The sequence below is a fragment of the Dendrobates tinctorius genome, unplaced genomic scaffold (assembly GCF_039654945.1).
Source record: "Dendrobates tinctorius isolate UK_male_01 unplaced genomic scaffold, ASM3965494v1 ptg000063l, whole genome shotgun sequence".
Lineage (NCBI taxonomy): Eukaryota > Metazoa > Chordata > Amphibia > Anura > Dendrobatidae > Dendrobates > Dendrobates tinctorius.
In genome coordinates, this window is record NW_027361731.1 from 23,255,546 (window position 1) to 23,277,278 (window position 21,733).

Genomic DNA, 21,733 nt, shown 5'->3' on the forward strand with positions numbered 1-21,733 from the left:
AAAGAGCGTGGGCCAATACAGAAAAGGGAAAGAGCGTGGGCCAATACAGAAAAGGGAAAGAGCGTGGGCCAATACAGAAAAGGGAAAGAGCGTGGGCCAATACAGAAAAGGGAAAGAGCGTGGGCCAATACAGAAAAGGGAAAGAGCGTGGGCCAATACAGAAAAGGGAAAGAGCGTGGGCCAATACAGAAAAGGGAAAGAGCGTGGGCCAATACAGAAAAGGGAAAGAGCGTGGGCCAATACAGAAAAGGGAAAGAGCGTGGGCCAATACAGAAAAGGGAAAGTGAGTGGGCCAATACAGAAAAGGGAAAGAGCGTGGGCCAATACAGAAAAGGGAAAGAGCGTGGGCCAATACAGAAAAGGGAAAGAGCGTGGGCCAATATAGAAAAGAGCGTGGGCCAATACAGAAAAGGGAAAGTGAGTGGGCCAATACAGAAAAGGGAAAGTGAGTGGGCCAATACAGAAAAGGGAAAGTGAGTGGGCCAATACAGAAAAGGGAAAGAGCGTGGGCCAATACAGAAAAGGGAAAGAGCGTGGGCCAATACAGAAAAGGGAAAGTGAGTGGGCCAATACAGAAAAGGGAAAGAGCGTGGGCCAATACAGAAAAGGGAAAGTGAGTGGGCCAATATAGAAAAGGGAAAGAGCGTGGGCCAATACAGAAAAGGGAAAGAGCGTGGGCCAATACAGAAAAGGGAAAGAGCGTGGGCCAATACAGAAAAGGGAAAGTGAGTGGGCCAATATAGAAAAGGGAAAGAGCGTGGGCCAATACAGAAAAGGGAAAGAGCGTGGGCCAATACAGAAAAGGGAAAGAGCGTGGGCCAATATAGAAAAGGGAAAGAGCGTGGGCCAATATAGAAAAGAGCGTGGGCCAATACAGAAAAGGGAAAGTGAGTGGGCCAATACAGAAAAGGGAAAGTGAGTGGGCCAATACAGAAAAGGGAAAGTGAGTGGGCCAATACAGAAAAGGGAAAGTGAGTGGGCCAATACAGAAAAGGGAAAGTGAGTGGGCCAATACAGAAAAGGGAAAGTGAGTGGGCCAATACAGAAAAGGGAAAGTGAGTGGGCCAATACAGAAAAGGGAAAGTGAGTGGGCCAATACAGAAAAGGGAAAGTGAGTGGGCCAATTCAGAAAAGGGAAAGTGAGTGGGCCAATGCAGAAAAGGGAAAGTGAGTGAGCCAATGCAGAAAAGGGAAAGTGAGTGAGCCAAACAAAAAAGTGAGTGAGAGCAAAAAAAAAAAAAAAATTAAAAAAAAAAAGGGAAACGTGCGGGAGCAAAGTAGAAAGCCGTGTGGGGAAAAAAGTGCCTAAGGAGATGTGGTGTGAGAAAGTGGAAGCATAGTCCTGGGATAACTGGGGACACGAGAGAAGCAGACTTCAGCTCGATAGAGCTGGGCGAACCCAAACAGTAAAGTTCGGCATCCGTACTAAACACCTACTGTTCGGGCACGGACACCAAACAGACTTCAGCAGGAAGTCCGTCGTGTGTTACTGTCCAGGTTCAGCTGCCAGAACACCAGGTGTTTGTTGCGCTGTCATGTGCATGGCAGCGTGGCAAAGACTGTTTCTGATCCGAGGCAAAATCACCCCCACCGGTCAGAGAGCCGCGGTTTCCATCAAAAGACAGTGTGAGCACTCAGCTGTGATCGGAGGTATAAAGCTTGCCTCCGGTCACTGGTGTCAGCTGCAAATGAAAAAAAAAAAAAAAAAAGTGGGTTCCCCTGTATATTTGATAACCAGCCAGACAAAACTCACAGCTGGGGGAGCTGCAATCCTCAGCTGTCAGCTTCAGCAAGGCTAGTTATCAAGAATAGAGGGGTCTACGCACTGTTTTTTTAAATTATTTAAATTAAAAAAAAAAGCGTGGGGTCCCCCTCCATTTTTGACAACCAGCCTTTTTAAAGCAGACAGCTGGGGGCAGGTATTCTCAGGCTAAAAACACAACAATATACCATACCTGTCCGTCGTTCTGTCCCGCGCAGTGTATTTATTTTACTTTTATTACAGGAGAATGAGGGCTTCGGTGGAATTAGGCGTTTAAATAAAAATGGAAAACGGTGTTTAGTCTTATTTCAAATAAAGGACTTTACTCTTGCTGTGTCTTTATTTACCATACAACTATAGGATTAGTAATTGGTAGGTGTCTTATAGACGCTTCTCCATTACTAAGCTGTGGGCTTGATGTCACCTGACAATACAAAGGATATATCAACCCCACAAATATGAACCCCACCTTGCCACCGCTACAGGGCAACTGGGAAGAGCCGGGCAAAGAGACAGAATTGGCACTTCTAATAGATGTGCCTTTTCTGGGCAGCTGCGGGCTGCTATTTTTAGGCTGGGGGGGAGCAATATCCATGGCCCCTTAGCAGCCTGAGAATACCAGCCCCAAGCTGTAAGCTTTAGCAAGGCTGGTTGTCAAAAATGGGGGGACCCCACACAGTTTTTTAAAATTATTTATTTACAGAATTATCTATTCTTGCTGAAACTGACAGCTGAGGGTTGCAGCCTGGTTGTCAAAAATGGGGGGATCCCACACCGTTTTTTAAAATTATTTATTTACAGAATTATCGATTCTTGCTGAAACTGACAGCTGCAGCCCCCAGCTGTGATTTTTGTCTGGCTGGTTAGCAAAAATACATAGGAACGCAAGCCTGTTTTTTTTTTTTTTTAATTATTTATTTACAGCGCATGAGCGACTGATGAATACTCCCATTCACCGCTCCTGCTCTCACTGTAATTAGTGGAAGCAGGTGTTGGATGATGGGAGCTGTAGTCCCATGAGCTGATACCAGTGACCGGAGGTAAGCTTTATACCTCCGATCACAGCTGAGCGCTCACGCTGTCTTTTGACAGTGTGAAAACTGCGGCTCTCAGACCAGCGGGGATGTTTTCCCCGCCGATCAGAAGTGGCGTTTGCCACGCTGTCATGCACATTACAGAGCAGCGAACACTGGATGTTCGGGCCCACCATTTAAGTGAATGGGTCCGGATAGTGTTCTGGCACCCGAACTTTTTGTAACTGTTCGGCCGAACCCAAACATCCAGGTGTCCGCCTATCTTTACAGCTGGAGTCCGACCTGCTCCAATGAAGGTCAATGCTCTGGTGGAGACCGGAGGCGAGGATCACGTAAGTCAGTGTTCCCCAACTCCAGTCCTCAAGGCCCACCAACAGGTCAGGTTTTCAGGATTTCCCTTGTATTGTACAGGTGATGCAATTATTACCTTGGCAATACTAAGGAAATCCTGAAAAAATGACCTGTTGGTGGGCCTTGAGGACTGGAGTTGGGGAACCCTGATGTAAGTGATGTGGATGCTCAGTGTGGGAGGTCAGGGATTTCCTCCATACCTTGAGGACAGTGGTCCTAGAGGGGTCCTGAAGCACGGCACGCCCCGTGGCCTTCGTTTCCTAAACGCTTGCTCTATGAGTTTGCTTTCCGAGGCGGGGTCTATCCTCCAGAAGGAACCTTTTCCGGGCTCCTCTTGGGACCGGGGGACTTTGATAAAATATCGGTTTAGAGAGAGATTGTGGCGGATGGAGTTCTGCGGGAGAGAAAATGAACGAGATTGTGAATGTCGCGTCCAACTTCCCAGGTCGCTGGGGTAGGTGAGGCGTGGGGGGCACCCACCTGCCAGCCTTTGTCCGCTGTCCTGTAGTAGGGGTAGTTTTTTGTGATGTGCGTGTAGATGCCGTTTAACGTGAGCTGCTTGTCCGGGGCCATGGTGATCGCTTGTACTATGAGTTGTGCATAGGAGTATGGGGGCTTCGAGTCATCCTGAAAAACAGCAGAAGAAAAATCGGGGCAGGGGGTTACCTGATGCGGGCCAGGAAATGGGGTATCGGAGCCGCTGCCAGGAAATACCCCATTACTGACCTTGGGGCTGTCTCCACCGGACGCTTCCTTGTCGTTTTCCAGCTGGGAGTTGTCGTTCATGAGGTGGAGGTCTGCAGCGATCACACGGCCCATTTTATACCCTGACGAGCCAGCGCCGCGAGGACTTGACGGACAGGAATTTGCAGCACTAGGGGAAAAAAACAAGATCAACATGGAAGACTTATTATGGGGGTCTTGTTCGGCTGGACGGATAAATCACGATTGGTGCTTTTGATCTCCTCTGTAACCGAGCCCATGGTCGGCCAGTTACAGAGGCGATTTCAGCTGTGTATGTCTCTCTGGCGCCACCTACCTGATGGTTCCGGTGGGGGAGGGCAGCGGGCTGATCAGGTGGGCCATGTTGTCTGGAATGTTTATGGTCAGGGGGGAGATCTGCGGCTGCACAGGTTTGATGGGGGATTCGGGCGCCTCCTGCTTCTCCTTCTTGTCGCAGGACAGAGCCGTGAACGTGATCTTGATATTTGTGCTGGGAAACCTGAAGGTGCATCTGTGGAGATAGAAAGGGTTAAAGTACAAGGCTGGAGGTCAAGAAGACACTTGCTCTGACAAATGGCTCATACTGCAATCAACCAACTGGCTCATATTGGAAACCATCAGCAAGCTGGTAAACACTCTTAAAAGTCGTGGGACCGTTGTTTCTACATTAGATGGTTACAGAGCAAAACACTTTATGATCATAGAACGTGGGGAGATTTCAGCTCTGAAGCTGGCAGAATTAGCCAATGACAAAGGCTTATGCAGGAATATGTACGGCAGCCCAGGGACAGCGGTCTCCGATTATCCTCACTGGCTCCGAATGCCCCATCTGCTGGGAGGAGGAACCAATATAGGACAAGGGACAGTGGACCCCTGGGTTTGGGGGGGCATCGACAGGGGACCACGACAGGGCACTCCGACAGTGGACCCCAGAGGAGGAGACAGTCATCAGCAGGTGGTGACTAGTCACTGCGATCAGTGATAACTTCGATCTTAGCAGTTTAACCCCTTAGATGCTGCAGACAGCAGTGGCAAAGAGCCACATCCTAGAGGCGTAGTTGCGACTGCCGTAACGCAGGCAGCTATTCAGATTGAGGTCACAGGTCCTAAAGTGACCGCTTGACAGGGGTCTTTGATGCGGCTTGGGAAATCTGCAATCAGTTCAGGACTGGCAGCGTTGTAATCGTTTGAATGAGGGGTTAAAAGCAAGACAGAAATACGCTCAATCTAGTTGTCACTTCTCACTCACCTGCAGGAGAGGGAAAAAAAAACAAAAAAAAAAAAACCAGATGTTGAGAATTATCATCAAACCTGTGCTGTCTAGGACGTAAAATCAGTCATTACAAGGATTGCTCTTTAAGGGCCTTGAGCAGCCAATCACAGGGCAGGATTAGCCGGTGGAAACGGGCCCTTAATCGCTTCCTCTGAAGACGGCGGATTAATCCTCCAGTTACTCGGGGATAATCCTTGGCTGCTCGTTAGGAGACCGGGGCTTCGTAGGTGACTCGCTCATCTGCGCGACCATGAAAACGAGAGGTTGTCAGATGTCTAAAGGGGGCTGAAAGCGCATATCGGAAGGTTAGGTATGGGAATGAGCCGTCAACCAGCCACCTTCTCTGACAACGCAGCGTCACTCCCCCCCAGCATCACGTCCCATTGAAATCATGCATCAAGAGCGGCTTTCTCCGCAGGCAGAAGGTATTTACCAGGAGACAGCGGCACACACAAAAGACAGCGATCTGGGGGGCTGTTAGTGTAGTAACCGGTCTCCTGCATTCCAAGCTGTGCCCCCCATTCCACCTTCAAAAATGCGGGAAATCCGGATCTAGAAAAGGAAAGAAATAAAAAAGCTGCAGGGGCACGAGGCGTCGTGTGCGATAGTGAGGGGAACGGGCGGCATCAGAAAGACCCAACAGTGGGGAAATCACTCGGCAGGCTCAGGAAATGGGGGATCAGGAAGGCCAGAGACGCAGCGGTGCCATCTACCTCCAGGACTAGGTGGGAACAAAAAAGGAGATGGCAACCATACTGTCGACTGACAGGTTATGGAAATGGGGCGGCGAAAACAAAGAAAAAGATACAAGAGCCCCTAAAGAGGTTTCACGAAGGGTATGAGTGTGTGTATATACCATACACTTGCTATAACAGAGTATACTGTGAGAAGAGATCGATTGAGGCCAGAAGAGACCAAAGGGGCCGGATATATCACACTGGAAGAAAGGCGCGAGGAGGACCAGAACTGACCACAAAAGCCGGATATATCACACCGGGAGAAAGCAGGACCAGAACCGACCACAGGAGCCAGATATATGACACCGGTAGAAAGCAGGAACAGAACTGTCCACTGGAGCCGGATAAATCACACCGGGAGAAAGCAGGACCAGAACTGTCCACTGGAGCCGGATATATCATACCAGGCGAAAAGAGCAAGCAGGACCAGAATCGACCACAGGAGCCGGATATAACACACTGGGAGAAAGCAGGACCAGAATTGTCCACTGGAGCCGGATATATCACACCAGGCGAAAAGAGCAAACAGGATCAGAATCAAGCACAGGAGCTGGATATATCACACCAGGAGAAAGCAGGACCAGAACCGATCACATGAGCTGGATATATCACACCGGGAGAAAGCAGGACTAGAATCAACCACAGGAGCCGGATATATCACACCAGGAGAAAAGTGAAAGCAGGACCAGAATCAACCACAGGAGTAGGATATATCACACCAGGAAAAGAAGGACCAGAACCAACCACAGGAGTCGGATATATCACACCAGGAGAAAGGAGCGATAAGGACCAGAACTGACCACAAGAGCCGGATACATCACACAGGGAGAACGGAGAAAGCAGGACCAGAACGGTCCACAGGAGCCGAATACATCACACCGTGAGAAGGGAGAAAAGCAGGACCAGAACTGACCACAGGAGCCAAATATATCACATCGGGAGAAAGGACCACTGGAGTCAGATATATCACACAAGGAGAAAAGTGAAAGCAGGACCAGAATGAACCACAGGAGCCTGCTATATCATACCGGCAGAAAGCAGGACCAGAACTGTCCACTGGAGCCGGATATATCACAGCAGGCAAAAAGAGCAAGCAGGACCAGAATCAACCACAGGAGCCGGATATATCACACCAGTAGAAATGAGCGAGAAGGACCAGAACTGACCACAAGAGCTAGATACAACACACCGGGAGAAAGCAGGACTAGAACAGACCACAGGAGCCGGATATATCACACCGTGAGAAAGGAGAAAGCAGGAACAGAACGGACCACTGGAGCCAGATATATCACATCGGGAGAAAGGACCACTGGAGCCAGATTTATCACACCAGGAGAAAAGTGAAAGCAGGACCAGAACTGACCACAGGAGCTGGATATATCACATCGGGAGAAAGGACCACTGGAACAAGATATATCACACGAGGAGTAAAGTGAAAGCAGGACCATAATGAACCACAGGAGCCAGATATATCACACCGGGAGAAAGCAGGACCAGAACTGTCCACTGAAGCCGGATATGTCACATCAGGCAAAATGAGCGAGAAGGACCAGAACCGACCACAGGAGCCGGATATATCACACCAGGAGAAAGTGGAGCGAACAGGACCGGAACCGACCACAGGAGCCGGATATATCACACCGGGAGAAAGCAGGACCAGAATCAACCACAGCAGCCGGATATATCACACTGGGAGAAAGGAGAAAGCAGGACCAGAACGGACCACAGGAAACCAATATATCACACTGGGAGAAAAGCAGGACCAGAACCGACCACAGGAGCCGGATACATCACAACGGGAGAAAGGACCACTGAAGCCAGATATATCACACCAGGAGAAAGGAGCAATCAGGAACAGAACCAACAACAAAAGCTGGATATAGCATCACACTGGGAGAAAGGAGCAAGTAGTACTAGACCTGACCACAGGGGCCAGATATATCACACCGCGAGAAAAAGGAGCGAGCAGGACCAGAACCGATCACAGGAGCCGGATATATCACACTGGAAGAAAAAGGAGCGAGCAGGACCAGAACCGATCACAGGAGCCGGATATATCACACTGGAAGAAAGGAGTAGGACCAGAATCGACCACAGGAGTCTGATATATCACACCAGGAGAAAGCAGGACCAGAAGCCGGGTATATCACACCAGGAGAAAGGAGCAAGCAGGATCAGAACCAACAACAAGAGCTGGATATATGATCACACTGGGAGAAAGGAGCAAGTAGGACCAGGCCAGACCATAGGGGTCAGATATATCACACAGGCAGAACTAGAACGGGTCACAGGAGCCGGACATATCACAACAGGAAAAAGATGAGCGAGTGGGACCAGAACTGACCATAGGAGCCAGACATATTGCACCGGGATAACAAGGGGATCGAGCAGCATCACAACCGACCAGCAACACAACCGACCACAGGAGCCAGATATACCACACAAGGAGAAAGAGGAGTGAGCAGGACATATCACAACAGGAAAAAGGAGCGAGCGGTACCAGAACCGATCACAGGAGCCGGATATATCATCACACTGGGAGAAAGGAGCGAGAAGGACAAGAACCGACCACAGGAGCCAGATATACCACATCGGGAGAAAGGGGAGCCAGCAGGACCAGAACCGACCACAGGAGCTGGATAAATCACACTGGAAGAAAGAGGAGTGAGCAGGACCAGAACAGACTACAGAAGCCGGATATATCACACTGGAAGAAAAAGGAGAGCACAGGACCAAAACAGACCACAGGAGCAGGATATATCACATCGGTAGAAAGGAGTGAGCAGGACCAGAACCAACCACTGGAGCCAGATATCACACCGGGAGAAAGACGTGAGAGCAGGAACAGAACCGACCACAGGGGCCAGATATATCACACCGGGAGAAAGAGGTCAGAGCTGGACCAGAACCGACCACAGGGGCCAGATATATCACACAGGCAGAAAGAGCAACGAGAAGGACCAGAATGGACCACAAGAGCCAGACATATCACAACAAGAAAAAGATGAGCGAGTGGGACCAGAACTGACCACAGGAGCCAGACATATTGCACCAGGATAAAAAGAGGACCGAGCAGCATCACAACCGACCACGAGTCAGATATATCACACAAGGAGAAAGAAGTGAGCAGGACATATCACCAGGGCGGTGGAGTCAGTAAGCCAAACCTGCGACTCCGACTCCTCAATTTCCCTTACACCGACTCCACGACTCCGACTCCCACATATATTGCTTATATTCAAGTGAAAAATTTATTGTAGTACAATGTGAACATCAGACACTTAATCATTTTTATGATAAAATAATCAAGATATTTAGATAGAACATAATATATATTTATTGGAATACAACTTTAGAACACAAAAAACTAATAAATTGTAAATATATAATACACTATGTAATATCGATTACATATATAACACTGTGTAATAAACTATGTAAGTGGCAAAAAACAGTTTAGCACAGTCAGTTTTGATGAACGGTTGAGTTTTTCTATTTCTTTGAGAGCAAGTGAAACATTTTGCTGAAATGTGGTTAATCTGCTTGCTATAGGAGAAGGAGTGAAATCTTTTTCCTTGCGGCAACGCTTTGCCTGCTCCATGTCATCCAAATACTTGTCAAAGTCAAACTCCTCATCTGATGAGGATGAAGCTATCGAAGCAGTAGCAATGTCAAGACTCGAGTCCTCTTGCGCCTGGCAGTCCTCCTGTAGGCCACTCATCCTAACTGCTACCTCAGTCAGAGCTTCTTTTCCTTTAGTAAGCTGTTGATCATCAAGCAGTATATGATGACTCGGGTCCACAAACAGCTGCCAGAAAAATTTTATTTTCCAATAGCTGTGTCTCTCTCCGTTTCATTGAAGCAGAAATGCCATCTGCGATTAAACCACCTCTTTGGGACAAGCAAAATAGCAAGTTCTTCCACTCCCTTATGAAAATGCCAGGAGTTAAATCCTCAGCTTGTAATTTTTTAGTCATGGTAAATGGGTGGTTAAGCAATTCCTTCAATTCAGCCACCTGTGTCCATTGTTCTTCATGTAGTGTTATCTGAGGGCTGGCCATATCTACAATCAAGGGCTTCAGCTCAAGCAATCACTTATTAATTAAATAAGTGCTGCCCCACCGAGTGGCTTGATCAACAATTGCCCCTTTCCCAGCACCTCTCTTCAAGATGAAATCAATTTTAGGGGTTCTGGCGGCAATAGCCAATTTCCTCACTTTTCCAATCAGATTTCCAGCATGTCCCTCTTGCAGACTATCTCTTATTGCCAGCTGCAGCGTGTGCACAACACAACGCATGTGATGAATAGGAAAGTGTTCTGAAGCAGCTTCAACAAGATCATCTATTTCTACAGTATAATTTTGCTGTTCTTCTGTAGTAATATCTGTTTGTTCCTCAGTTACATGAACAGCACTGTGGCCTTCCATCTCAAACATACTGAATCCTAAATTTTCTTCTAGCTGCTGTTCATTACTGTCATTCATCAGTTTAATTGTACTTATGTTTGAAGCATTGTCCGTTACAATAGCAAGAACCTGTTCTTTTTTGCGCTTGTAATCTTGCAGGACTTTTTCCACTAAGGCCTGGAGAAACTGGCTGCTGTGATGAGCTTCAGTATCTTTTACTGCCAATTTCTTGGTAACAATTTCTTTGTTGTCACAAACATATCGAACATTGATGGCAAAATAGTTCATTCTGTGACGTGTGCAGGCATCCATTTTAAGAAACATGAAGCGTCTTTTGAGAGTCTTTTTAAGATCTTCCTTTTGTTTAAGGGCTTCTTCAATCACTAATTTTCTAATACTTTCTCTTTCCAGAGAAACACCAAGTTTGGGGGCCATTTCTCCATTAAGAGCTGTATGAGCTGTCTTTTAAACTTATCTGCTGTCATTGTTACAGTAACTTTGTCACTTACAAAATATCTTGTTAATGATGTTTGAGATGCTCTTTCCTCCTCATTTGCCTGGCAGGAAGTGCTGGGCGCGAGTTTCTTGGTGCTGCTGCTATCTTTCTCAGTCACAACTTTGAAAACTTCTGGGTGGAAGCATTGTAAATGTCTTTTTAGATTGGAAACTCTTGTAGGAGCATTTTTATCACTGCCTGAGTATGTGCTGATTTTGGCATCACAGCATTTGTTTTCCTTCTGGGTCACTTGTCATACATTGACAAAATATTTTTCATCTTGAGTCACTGTGAAATGCTCAAATACAGCTGACTTCATGGGGAGCTTCTTTAAATTTATATGATTACAAAATGTCTCTCTCAAAATAATTTTGTCCTATAAAATAAAATAATGTATATTATAATTCCAGCAAGAACAGGGAACCATGTACAGTGGGGGAAAATAAGAATATGATACACTGACAATTTTGCATGTTTTCCCACCTACAAAGAATGGAGAGGTCTACAATTGTATACTTCACCTGTGAGAGACAGACTAAAAAAATCCAGAAAATCACATTGTATGATTTAAATAATATGCATTTTATTGAATGAGATACGCATTTGATACAATAGAAAAACAGAACTTAATATTTGGTACGGAAACCTTTGTTTGCAATTACAGAGGTCAGACATTTCCTGCAGATTCTGTTTCTCTCAGTTGAAGTGTACCTATGATTAAAAATATCAGACCTCTCCATTCTTTGTAGGTGGGAATCGACAGTGTATCAAATACATACTTTCCCCACTGTATAACTTTAGATAGAAATAAAAAAAACTTTGCATAAATCAATAGTACTGATGCCAAATATAAAGTTTGTAAAATATGTTATTAGATAGCTTTACTTTGAATTTCCAAGGCTTTTCTTATTAGGGTACAGTTCACTAAATGCTTCACAGTCTATGAAGAGGGGAGGAGGGAGGGAGCAAGTTTGTTGTGTATCATACTCAAGGAACAAAGAATCTGATAACAGAGCTAATAACTTGATGTTTTGGCTTCTATACCTATACAAGTCCCCATATAAGTCCTCATCAATCCTGTTGCTGTATTTTCCCTGTATATTGTATAAAAGCTAGCTTTCCAAAAGTATATGAGCTCAAAGAAAAAACAAACAAGCATCAAGCATAGAGAGAGAACATACAGTATACTGGACCATTGATTTGTGCACAGTTTATTGAAAGTTTAAATATTCTTTAAGAAGTAATTACCTTAATCGTGTTATCCTGTTCACTCTAGCAATTCTTCTGAGATAAGTGCCTTCCTTCTTTCTGAATATGTTTACTTGTCTGTATTGTACCCTTGTCTGTTGATGTTGATGTGTTACTGAAGACGAGCAATGCCTGTCCTGGGCGTCCTTTTGGGCAGCTATGAGGTTAAGGCCTGTTTCACACATGAGTTTTTTTGGTCAGTCAAAATCCACTAAAATGGCGGATGACGGATCCGTTCCTGTACTGACCACAACGTTTGGCACCGGACCGTTATTTTAACGGATCCGTCAAAGGAAGAATTTTAAAGGAACCGCTGCCTGGGGAAGGAGAGAGCCAGAGAGCGCGCGAGAGAGAGTGAGCGCGAGAGATCAAAATTTTTCAGCCGCCAGAACAGAGTTTAGGGTTAAATTTGCGGCTGAGTGAAGTCTTTTGGGCATGCGCAGTGAGAAATGCGGATCCGGCCGCTCGAAAAAACGCTGCATGGTCCGTTCGGGCATGTCGGCGTACGTCAAAATTTTGGCGGATCCGCAAAATAACGGATCCAACGGATGGCCATCCGTCAAGATCTGCCAGTAATGCAATTCAATGGGAAAAAAAACGGATCCGCCAAGAAAAATGGCGGATCTGTTTTTTTCGCAAAACGCCAGATTTGGACTGATGGACACAAACGGATGTGTGAAACAGGCCTTACCTGACTGGTGCTATAAAAAAAAAAAAAAGTGTTAAGCCCCCATTACACATAGCGATATCGCTGGCAATATCGCTGTAACAGCACCGATTTTGTGACGTTATAGCGATATTGCTGCATGTGATACTTACCTCCGACCGGCTCCCCCGCTGCTGATCGTGCGAGAAGATCCTGGATCATTTCTCGTCGGGCGCTTCCTGCTGGGCTTCCTGTGGCGCCGACGAGCGACGCGTGCAGAGGACGTCTGGATCGCCGTGTCTGACAGGTAAGTAGCGACCCGCGACCTCTGCGATGTCGCTGGTGAGATCTGCCTGTGTGGCAGCTCACTAGCGACCACTTAGTGATGCACCAGCGATCCATATCGTTGTCGGGATCGCTGGTGCATCGCTAAGTGTAACGGTACCCTCATTCTCTGTGCTATCCGGCTTTCATTGTTTTTGGTACAGATAGATATGGACAGACAGATATGGATAAATGGATGGAACAGATTTCTAATCTGCTTTTGCTATTGAAAACATTATGAGCTCAAAAACATTTCAGGTGATGCGGTTTTTTAAAAAGCTGATCTGCTTTTGCAGCTGAGAAACATATCCTCAAAAAACACAGCAAAAACGCGGTGTGTGAATGTAGCCTTAGATCAGGAATAGAACAGCCATTTATAGGATATTTCATAATTTTCCCAAATTCCTATGAAAAAATAATCAGCACATTCGGCATTGAACTACTGTGCCCAATTTATTATATATTTTAGGAGTCAGAGTCGGTCCATTTTATACCAACTCCACCAAAATGAGCTCCGACTTGACTCCACAGCCCTGCATATCACAACAGGAAAAAGAGGAGCGAGTGGTACCAGAACCGACCACAGGAGCCGGAAATATCATCACACTGTGAGAAAGGAGCGAGAAGGACAAGAACCAACCACAGGAGCCAGATATACCACATCGGGAGAAAGGGGAACCAGCAGGACCAGATCCGACCACAGGAGCTGGATATATCAGACTGGAAGAAAAAGGAGAGCACAGGACCAGAACAGACTACAGGAGCTGGATATATCACATCGGTAGAAAGGAGTGAGCAGGACCAGAACCGACCACAGGAGCTGGATATATCACACTGGAAGAAAAAGGAGAGCGCAGGACCAGAACAGACTACAGGAGCAGGATATATCACATCGGTAGAAAAGAGTGAGCAGGACCAGAACCGACCACAGGAGCTGGATATATCACACTGGAAGAAAAAGGAGAGCGCAGGACCAGAACAGACTACAGGAGCAGGATATATCACATCGGTAGAAAGGAGTGAGCAGGACCAGAACCGACCACAGGAGCTGGATATATCACACTGGAAGAAAAAGGAGAGCGCAGGACCAGAACAGACTACAGGAGCAGGATATATCACATCGGTAGAAAGGAGTGAGCAGGACCAGAACCGACCACAGGAGATTGATATAACACACCGGGGAAGAGAGGAGCAAGCGAGACCAGAATATATCACACCGGGAGAAAAGATAGCAAGCGGGACCAGGACTGATCTGAGGACCCGGATATATCACACTGGGAAAAAGGAGAGAGAAGGACTAGAAACGACCACAAGAGCCAGGTAAATCATACCCAGGAGAAAGAGGAGCGAGCAGGACTAAAACTGGCCACAGGATCCGAATATATCACACCGGGAGAAAGGAGAGAGCAGGACTAGACCTGACCACCTGAGCCAGATATATCACACAGGGAGAAAGAGGGGTGAGCAGGACCAGACCTGAACACAGAAGCCGGATATATCACACCGGGAGAAAGAGGAGCGAACGGGAACAGAACCGTTCACAAGTCTAGGATTTACCACACTGGGTGAAAGAGGCGTAGAACACTCTCCTGAAACACTCTGTGCTGTTGGGGAAACCGGTTCCTTCTACTAAGTTCTCTGTCTGATCAGTAAATCTCTCATCTAAAATACTCAGCGCTGCTAAGTGGATATGCACGATCATGTCCTGAAATACTTGGTGCTGAAGGGGTTCCTGCCGTTTCCTCTAGGCAACTGTCTGATATCTCGCTGCCCTTAGACTATTCAGTGCCCTCTATTACCTTCCATACTGTTCATAAATACTCTGTGCTGCTTGGAGGTCCCTGCTCCTTCCGCTGATTTTGTGACACTAGGCCCCCACTCTGGATTTGCTATCTTTATAGATCTTTGGATTCATCTGTCGAAGTCAATGATGTCACCGTGTTATCCTCCTCTCTGTCATTAGGGGGCGCTAGGCAGAATCTGGTTCCTGTCCGACCTCTTCATGGGACAAATCCGACCAAAACCACGGTCCAATAATAATCCCCCCCAAAAAACGGCATCGGAAAAGAGAGGAATCGCATCTTCCTGCATTTCCACCACAATGGCTGGATATCTGCCTCCTGGGCCTCCAGTCCTCCACATTGGTGGTGTCGCTGAAGGGTTAAGGATCTGCTTGCACAGAGTCAGCAGAGGCCCAGCCGTTGCTATAGCGATTTCATTCTCTGTCCCTGACATTGCTTGTAATTCACCAGCTTCACCAGGCAACCAAGGAGAAGGATGGAAATATCAGGGAGGCCGCAACAACAAACACACGGCTCAGCCGAGGCAAGCACAGGGCCAAAAGGAGGCCTCAGCCCCCCACTATGTTAGGCCCACAACCACACAGCCTCCATAGGGACACGATCTGCTCCCATTATACAGGATGAGAGATAAAGAGGAGACAGCAAACTGGGTCAGGAGGAAATAATCAGGAAAGAGAAGAAATAAGAATACCCATAAACCGTAATACTGCCCCTATGTACAGGAATATAACTACTATAATACTGCCTCCTATGTACAAGAATATAACTACTATAATACTGCTCCCTATGTACAAGAATATAACTACTATAATACTGCCCCTATGTACAAGAATATAAGTACTACAATACTGCCCCTATGTACGAGAATATAACTACTATAATACTGCTCCCTATGTACAAGAATATAACTACTATAATACTGCCCCTATGTACAAGAATATAAGTACTATAATACTGCCCCTATGTACAAGAATATAACTACTATAATACTGCTCCTATGTACAAGAATGTAACTACTATAATACTGCCCCCTATGTACAAGAATATAACTACTATAATACTGCTCCCTATGTACAAGAATATAACTACTATAATACTGCCCCCTATGTACAAGAATATAAGTACTATAATACTGCCTCCTATGTACAAGAATATAACTACTATAATACTGCCCCTATGTACAAGAATATAACTACTATAACACTGCCCCTATGTACAAGAATATAACTACTATAATACTGCTTCTATGTACAAGAATATATCTACTATAATACTGCTCCGATGTACAAGAATATAACTACTATAATACTGCCCCTATGTACAAGAATATATCTACTATAATACTGCCCCCTATGTACAAGAATATAACTACTATAATACTGCCCCCTATGTACAAGAATATAACTACTATAATACTGCCCCTATGTACAAGGATCTAACTACTATAATACTTCTCCTATGTACAGGAATATAACTACTATAATACTGCCCCTATATACAAGAATATAACTACTATAATACTGCTCCTATGTACAAGAATATATCTACTATAATACTGCTCCGATGTACAAGAATATAACTACTATAATACTGCCCCTATGTACAAGAATATATCTACTATAATACTGCCCCCTATGTACAAGAATATAACTACTATAATACTGCTCCCTATGTACAAGAATATAACTACTATAATACTGCCCCCTATGTACAAGAATATAAGTACTATAATACTGCCTCCTATGTACAAGAATATAACTACTATAATACTGCCCCTATGTACAAGAATATAACTACTATAACACTGCCCCTATGTACAAGAATATAACTACTATAATACTGCTTCTATGTACAAGAATATATCTACTATAATACTGCTCCGATGTACAAGAATATAACTACTATAATACTGCCCCTATGTACAAGAATATATCTACTATAATACTGCCCCCTATGTACAAGAATATAACTACTATAATACTGCCCCCTATGTACAAGAATATAACTACTATAATACTGCCCCTATGTACAAGGATCTAACTACTATAATACTTCTCCTATGTACAGGAATATAACTACTATAATACTGCCCCTATATACAAGAATATAACTACTATAATACTGCTCCTATGTACAAGAATATAACTACTATAATACTGCTCCTATGTACAAGAATATAACTACTATAATACTTCTCCTATGTACAGGAATATATTTACTATCATGCACATGATGGGAGGACAGGCAGGATGTGACATACTCGTTCTCCACCCCCCACATCATGTACACAGTGACAGGGGGAGGATGGGAGTTATGTAACACAGCCTCGGGTGTCCTGTGTCGTCGCTACATCTTCATAAACAAAAACAAGCGGTAGCGTGTGGTGCACATGAGTGTCGGTGTCCCACAGGACGTCTGTGTGTAAACATATATACACAGGGCTATTCTAGGAGGCCCTGGGGGGAGGCATCGATATGAGCGAGTACTATGCTCCCGCATGAATCACTCGGCACATGGAGAGTATACACTATACTCCTTGCAGTCACTGGCCATTAGCAGACATGTATTTGCCAACTGGTGGGGTCATTGGGTCAATCTGGAGGCCTGTACTAAGTGACTGACTTAGTGTCACACTGTTGTCCAGGAGGTCCCAGGAATCTGCACATCCTGATCTTTCTGGTGCACCCCGTACTGGTCTGCACTATTTAGGTCGGCCATAATTGGTCTGACGTGCAGCAATGCATTCTCCTATTTTTGGCTCGCAGCAGTCACCTAGAAGTAGGCCATGTGCGCACCGCCGGGAGGAACACACTGTGACGACCACCCCCCCTCCACAATATATACGATGGGTGACCGCAGCAGGAAGGAAGCACACACCAATGTGCGGCCCTGCGCAGGGGAAACCGCAGCGCTTCTTTCCAGCAATGTTTCTTCAAAGTTACTGACGACAGCAGTAAATAGACGATAGACAATACACGGGTCCTGCGCCTTTAAGACTGGGCAGAGATCTAGGGCGAAACGTTATGGTCTGCCTGACCGCTTCACTGTAAAAGGATTGTGAAAAAAAAACCATAAATAAAGTACCCTGTTGTACCAGCGGCATTTATATTTAAGGAAGAATTATAACCCCCCATTCTTTACACTGCAGGCAGGATTCTATAAAATAGACGCACGGTTTAAAAGTCAAGGTCGTTTTCTTTTTTGCTTATGAAATAAGAAAATAAATCACCTTGTGATATAAAATAGGATTCCTAAGTCTAGCTCTACGGCTACGTCGGTCTCTCGCTCTACAGACAGGTCTCTCGCTCTACAGACAGGTCTCTCGCTCTACAGACAGGTCTCTCGCTCTACAGACAGGTCTCTCGCTCTACAGACAGGTCTCTCGCTCTACAGACAGGTCTCTCGCTCTACAGACAGGTCTCTCGCTCTACAGACAGGTCTCTCGCTCTACAGACAGGTCTCTCGCTTATGTGTGTGTGTAAACATTATTCTTCAATGGAGTATGTAAAAGAGGAGGTTGGACAAGGAAATTACATCACAACTTTTTTTGTTAAATATTACAACTTTATTTAGCTTAAAAAACGCATGAAAATCCGCATAAAAAACGCACAGACTTTTAACTGCATTTTCTGCCAAGAGATGCAGATTCTGCGCAGACAATTCCACAGGCAAATCCGCAACGTGTGCACATAGCCTTACACTGCAGGCTGCACCAGGAAAAAATAGTTCAAACCAGTAGAAAGGATTTAGAAGAGGGAATATGTGCAAATCTCCTTTAAGATGGAGGATGAATGAAGAGAAAATGTGTTCTCCCGTATCTTCATACACAGCCCTGCTCATCCTGAGCTACCTGCTTCACAGAACAGGAGAGAAAAATACATAAAAACTAAAAATTCCCATAAGTCTGTAAAGGTGCACAACGAGCTGGCACCGTCCCCGCTCCGACTGGGAGAAAAATCCAGTACCGCAGCCAAAAAGGAGACGAGCTACTGCCAAAGGGAGGAAGGCGCAGGCCGGGAGCGCTCCACCGCCGGCTTGTAGACACAAGTTCTGCCGCTGCCGGGATCCGACGTGACACTCCGGGCAGGCACATGTACTGTACCGCAGTAGGCTGCCAGCCAGCACCAGAAAAAAGCCAACATGGAGGCAGGATAAACACAGGGGTACAAAAATCAGAGGCTGGCAGCCTACCAGGACACGCCCCAAACGCTGGGGCCCTGTGCATAGGGGGCAACGTCACGATCACTGGGGGTCTGACCCTGAGCCTAGGGGGCAAGTACCAATCACTGGGGGTCCGACCCTGAGCCTAGGGGGCAACGTACCAATCACTGGGGATCCGACCCTGAGCCTAGGGGGCAACGTACCAATCACTGGGGATCCGACCCTGAGCCTAGGGGGCAACGTACCAATCACTGGGGGTCCGACCCTGAGCCTAGGGGGCAACGTACCAATCACTGGGGGTCCGACCCTGAGCCTAGGGGGCAACGTACCAATCACTGGGGGTCCGACCCTGAGCCTAGGGGGCAACGTACCAATCACTGGGGGTCCGACCCTGAGCCTAGGGGGCAACGTACCAATCACTGGGGGTCCGACCATGAGCCTAGGGGGCAACGTACCAATCACTGGGGGTCCGACCATGAGCCTAGGGGGCAACGTACCAATCACTGGGGGTCCGACCCTGAGCCTAGGGGGCAACGTACCAATCACTGGGGGTCCGACCCTGAGCCTAGGGGGCAACGTACCAATCACTGGGGGTCCGACCCTGAGCCTAGGGGGCAACGTACCAATCACTGGGGGTCCGACCCTGAGCCTAGGGGGCAACGTACCAATCACTGGGGGTCCGACCCTGAGCCTAGGGGGCAACGTACCAATCACTGGGGGTCCGACCCTGAGCCTAGGGGGCAACGTACCAATCACTGGGGGTCCGACCCTGAGCCTAGGGGGCAACGTACCAATCACTGGGGGTCCGACCCTGAGCCTAGGGGGCAACGTACCAATCACTGGGGGTCCGACCCTGAGCCTAGGGGGCAACGTACCAATCACTGGGGGTCCGACCCTGAGCCTAGGGGGCAACGTACCAATCACTGGGGGTCCGACCCTGAGCCTAGGGGGCAACGTACCAATCACTGGGGGTCCGACCCTGAGCCTAGGGGGCAACGTACCAATCACTGGGGGTCCGACCCTGAGCCTAGGGGGCAACGTACCAATCACTGGGGGTCCGACCCTGAGCCTAGGGGGCAACGTACCAATCACTGGGGGTCCGACCCTGAGCCTAGGGGGCAACGTACCAATCACTGGGGGTCCGACCCTGAGCCTAGGGGGCAACGTACCAATCACTGGGGGTCCGACCCTGAGCCTAGGGGGCAACGTACCAATCACTGGGGGTCCGACCCTGAGCCTAGGGGGCAACGTACCAATCACTGGGGGTCCGACCCGGAGCCTAGGGGGCAACGTACCAATCACTGGGGGTCCGACCCTGAGCCTAGGGGGCAACGTACCAATCACTGGGGGTCCGACCCTGAGCCTAGGGGGCAACGTACCAATCACTGGGGGTCTGACCCTGAGCCTAGGGGGCAACGTACCAATCACTGGGGGTCCGACCCTGAGCCTAGGGGGCAACGTACCAATCACTGGGGGTCCGACCCTGAGCCTAGGGGGCAACGTACCAATCACTGGGGGTCCGACCCTAAGCCTAGGGGGCAACGTACCAATCACTGGGGGTCCGACCCTGAGCCTAGGGGGCAACGTACCAATCACTGGGGGTCCGACCCTGAGCCTAGGGGGCAACGTACCAATCACTGGGGGTCCGACCCTGAGCCTAGGGGGCAACGTATCAATCACTGGGGGTCCGACCCTGAGCCTAGGGGGCAACGTACCAATCACTGGGGGTCCGACCCTGAGCCTAGGGGGCAACGTACCAATCACTGGGGGTCTGACCCTGAGCCTAGGGGGCAACGTACCAATCACTGGGGGTCCGACCCTGAGCCTAGGGGCAACGTTCCGATTGCTGGGGTCTGACCCCGAGCCTAGAGGGCAACATCACGATCGCTGGGGTTCCATCCCTGTGCATAGGGGGCAACGTCCCGGTCACAGTGGTCTGACACTGTGGATAGGGCATAACGTCCCGACCGCTGGGGGTCCGGCCCTGTGCCTAGGGGGCAACTCCCCGACCGCTGAGGTCCAACCCTGTGAACACAGGGCAACGTCCCGATCGATGGGGGTCCGACCCTGTGCATAGGGTGTAACGTCTGATCGCAGTGGTCCGACCCTGTGGATAGGAAATAACGTCCCGATCGCAGTGGTCCGATCCTGTGGATAGGAAATAACGTCCCGATCGCAGTGGTCCGATCCTGTGGATAGGAAATAACGTCCCGATCGCAGTGGTCCGATCCTGTGCATAGGGAATAACGTCCCGATCGCAGTGGTCCGATCCTGTGCATAGGGAATAACGTCCTGATCACAGTGGTCCGATCCTGTGGATAGGAAATAACGTCCCGATCGCAGTGGTCCGATCCTGTGCATAGGAAATAACGTCCCGATCACAGTGGTCCGATCCTGTGGATAGAGAATAACATCCCGATAGCAGTGGTCCGATCCTGTGCATAGGAAATAACGTCCCAATCGCAGTGGTCCGATCCTGTGCATAGGGAATAACGTCCTGATCGCAGTGGTCCGATCCGATCCTGTGGATAGGGAATAACATCCCGATCGCAGTGGTCCGATCCTGTGGATAGAGAATAACGTCCCGATCGCAGTGGTCCGATCCTGTGGATAGGGAATAACGTCCCGATCGCAGTGGCCCGATCCTGTGGATAAGGAATAACATACCAATCGCAGTGGTCCGATCCTGTGGATAGGGAATAACATCCCGATCGCAGTGGCCCGATCCTGTGGATAGGGAATTACGTCCCGATCGGAGTGGTCCGATCCT

At 47.8% G+C, this 21,733-nt stretch overlaps 1 protein-coding gene across 3 annotated transcripts in view; it reads right to left on the reverse strand.

Annotated features, from left to right (window-relative positions):
• Positions 1-21,733, reverse strand: part of FOXK2 (forkhead box K2) — a 36,539-nt gene that overhangs the window by 4,829 nt on the left and 9,977 nt on the right. For all 3 annotated transcript variants that reach the window (XM_073579670.1, XM_073579672.1, XM_073579671.1), the window contains exons 2-5: positions 4,187-4,381; positions 3,874-4,021; positions 3,628-3,774; positions 3,348-3,541 (exon numbers count right to left, since the gene is read on the reverse strand). In XM_073579670.1, the coding sequence (XP_073435771.1) occupies positions 3,348-3,541; positions 3,628-3,774; positions 3,874-4,021; positions 4,187-4,381 (684 nt within the window). The remainder of the gene's footprint in view (positions 1-3,347; positions 3,542-3,627; positions 3,775-3,873; positions 4,022-4,186; positions 4,382-21,733) is intronic.